Source organism: Solanum lycopersicum, chromosome 2 (genome assembly GCF_036512215.1).
Source record: "Solanum lycopersicum chromosome 2, SLM_r2.1".
Lineage (NCBI taxonomy): Eukaryota > Viridiplantae > Streptophyta > Magnoliopsida > Solanales > Solanaceae > Solanum > Solanum lycopersicum.
In genome coordinates this window covers 68284366-68287604 of record NC_090801.1, presented here as the reverse complement: position 1 = coordinate 68287604, position 3239 = coordinate 68284366, and the positions used below count along the sequence as shown (strand labels likewise).

Here is a 3239-nt window from a genome sequence, read left to right as displayed (position 1 = left end):
CTCAAGGAGTGGACATAAAAAAGAAATTACAAACAAAGTAATTGGACGACAACATATAGAAGTGTAATCCTACAAGCGGGATCTGAGGAGTGTGATGTGTATGCAACCTTGCCCATATCTTGTGAAAATAGAGAAATTGTTTCTGATATAAACAACGGCTTAAATGAAGCATATCAAAAAACAAGAAAAGGAAAATACAGTCGTAAAAAAAGCATTTCCAAAAGTAGATAAATATTCAATATACTAGTTTGTAAAATTGATATTCCCTCTGTAGGTTCACTGGTCCCTACCAGCTTGTATTAGTATCAGACTATATATCCAAATCATTAGTCCTACTCACAATGTATTGTAAATCAACAAACAAACATATGTTAATATCAGCAGATTCCCTATTTCCTGTGAAGTTATTTGTTATGTTTTGTTTCTGTCCTATTTCTGTAGCTGCAAAATTAATGGCTACTTGATCTTATAGTTGACCCTTCAATGCTCTTGTGAAGCTGTCCATTCCAATTATAGCTTTCCGATTTATTATCCTCTTCTTCATTCACAGACACCCCTTTGGCTGAACCTGAACCAGTAAAATGAAGTGGCCCTTCAGGAGAACCAGATTGTGTACCATTATTCTTTGAAGACTCCCCATTTTCATCCACAGTAGACCATGAACAACCTGATGCTGGGACTCGTCGCACATGAAGTCTATATTTCTGCATATCACAAAATAAATAGTTTGATCAACACGATGTACAACAAACACTCATTATATTGAAAGAGGTTCAATTGAATCCGTAAAAGCAATTTTTTACATAAATTCATTCACTAGCTCACTCTACAAGATTGCAATATTAAAATTGTTGGCTCCGCCATAATTTCTAACACAAGTATCATGGGAACAAAATATAAGCCTCTTATTTGTTGAAAGACCGTAATAGGATACCTGTAAATGGCTTTTCACTTCGTCATTGGTCAGGCCATCCACTTGCATGATATCTCTGATCTGTTTTGGTGTAGCCACTGCAGGATAACATTTCAAAAATTATTGTTAATGTTTTGTTGGATAATAAAAAGTATATAGAGTGACATATATAATAAAATCCTAGTACAAAAGAAAAAAAAATGATAATGAAATAATAGCATGTTGGTGATGTTAAAAATTGATAACAATATTTTAACCATAGTTGCGGCGACTATTACTAGTAAAAAAGAAAGACTTTTGTAATTGCGAGTCTATTTTTTTTCTCTTATGATCAGAATTAAATGATAAAAAGAAATTAATACTAGAACTAATCGATCCAAAAGCTAGCTCGTCCTGCTCAAGATCATATACAAATTCCTTTTATTAAACAATACATTCTACTCCAACCCGATCCTCACATGGCTAGAAAACAATGAATTGGTACGGATCTGATTTTCATGATAAAGAATAGACGACATTTGCATTTCTAAATGAATGATGTGAGACTCCAACAATAGTAATATTATATTTTAATCAAATACTTTCAGCAATTCAACAAGATTAACTATTCATTTTTCACAAAATAATCAAAGGTGAACGCAAATTAATGCGAACACCGACAATTACCTTGTGGACCTCCAAGTTGATGAAGAGCATCAACAAATCTGCGATGCAATTCTGGAGACCAACAACGCCTCTGTTTCCTCTGTAGTGATTTGTCATGTGAAAAACCATCACACCCATTTGAATTTGATGGGCCGTTCTCTCTTTTGACACTCACATCAATTGGATTTTCACGGTTTTCTCCTTCACCCACTGTCACTGCCATTGACAGAGATAAATCCTTCACTGCCAAACATTTTTTGTCTACCTTCAAAGCTTGTCTTTGAAATGGCAAAAATGCCCCTCTTTCACTCGTCAATTTACATGCTCCTAACTGGTATTGCTTCTCCTTGGCTTTATCTTCTACACCACTCTGATTAATCAACAATGGTATAAAAAAATGTCAAAACGATTTTACAAAAAAAAAAAAAAAAAAAAAGGGGGAAAAACTTACCCGTTTTAAGTTTTGAAGATTAAAGCTTTCATACTGAACTGGAGTGCTCCATAGCTGAGCAGAGCTCATCCAATTTTTCTTATCACTTAAATCATTTGACTTTTTTACCCTTCCAATTTCATCAGAATTACCCTTCTTCAGTGGGATGAATTCCTCCATCATCACAGGGCTTTTATCTTTCTCCTTATACAGCAAAGCTTCTGCCTTTAATCTCTCAATAGCTGCCACAAGAATTAAAAACAAAAAGTAAATAAATAACCCCTAAAAAAATGTAGAAAATTGAAAAAATAGAGAAAAAAATTCAAAAAAAAAAACTAACCATGTTTGAGAAGAAGCATACACAAGGGCAATTCACGTTTAAAAGCTTCGATTTTTGTGAGTTCTTCTTCTAAAGGAACAAGAAACTGATTGAGCTTTTTTAATTTCTTGGAGATGTCATCCATGGCAGAAACTTCAGTTAAAACATCTGAAATTAACTTGGGTACATAAACAAAATTCAAATCAATGTTCATTTCTTTAGAATTTGAACCCATAATTTTTTTTATAAAAAAAAATATATTTAATTGTTGTATCACTTTCTCACATTGCCTAGATAGAATGAATAAAGAAAAGGGTTGAAGAAGTCTTATATTTATAGCACAGTTTCACTTTTCAACGAAAACGAGGGTAAAAGTGGAAAGTTGGATTCTAAAAGCTTCAACAGATTCGATATTGTTTTTCACATTCGGGTCGTCGCATATTTGAGTTAACTCGGAAACACGGTTACTCATATAATCAAGGAATCTGAAAATTCAATTTAATTAATTTATCTTTTTTCTTTATAGGGATATTTTCCTTTTTCTTTTGAGGAAAATTATTAGTTATTTGTCTAATTATATTTGTTCATTATTGATTTTGCAAAAAAAAAAAAATTAACAAACTATAAATAATTAATATATTACTAACTTCATTAATTTTTAGTTGTCATAATTTTTTTTAGAGTCAAACTATTATAGATTTGATTAACATTTTATAATGTAATTTCTCATAATATTGATATGCAAAATTTTACAATTTATAGTATTTTTTTTAATATCTAAAGTTTATTTAAAATATCAAATTAATGTTATAATTTAACTTTAAAGTTAGTTAAATTAATTTTCAAAAAGTGTACATTACAAATAAGTGGACGGAAGGATTACTATATCATCCTTTGAGTAAAATCAATATAATGTTTTGAAAAATGTAATA

General features: G+C 31.0%; 1 protein-coding gene across 1 annotated transcript; it reads right to left on the bottom strand.

Annotated features, from left to right (window-relative positions):
• Window positions 1–214: 214 nt before the first annotated feature.
• Window positions 215–2779, bottom strand: LOC101255362 (transcription factor HHO5-like). The gene is made up of 5 exons (XM_004233591.4): window positions 2329–2779; window positions 2010–2230; window positions 1580–1928; window positions 935–1011; window positions 215–704 (listed from the first exon to the last, which is right to left on the bottom strand). Exons 1-5 carry the CDS (start codon window positions 2540–2542, stop codon window positions 450–452), a joined length of 1116 nt encoding a protein of 371 aa, XP_004233639.1. The 5' UTR covers window positions 2543–2779; the 3' UTR covers window positions 215–449.
• Window positions 2780–3239: the final 460 nt, after the last annotated feature.

Coding starts and splice junctions, on each gene's coding strand:
- LOC101255362 (XM_004233591.4), bottom strand. CDS start 2,542: ATGGGTTCAAATTCTAAAGAAATGAACATTGATTTGAATTTTGTTTAT. Junction 2,231..2,328: donor TATGCTTCTTCTCAAACATG/GTTAGTTTTTTT, acceptor TTCTTGTGGCAG/CTATTGAGAGATTAAAGGCA. Junction 705..934: donor AAGTGAAAAGCCATTTACAG/GTATCCTATTAC, acceptor TGTGATATGCAG/AAATATAGACTTCATGTGCG.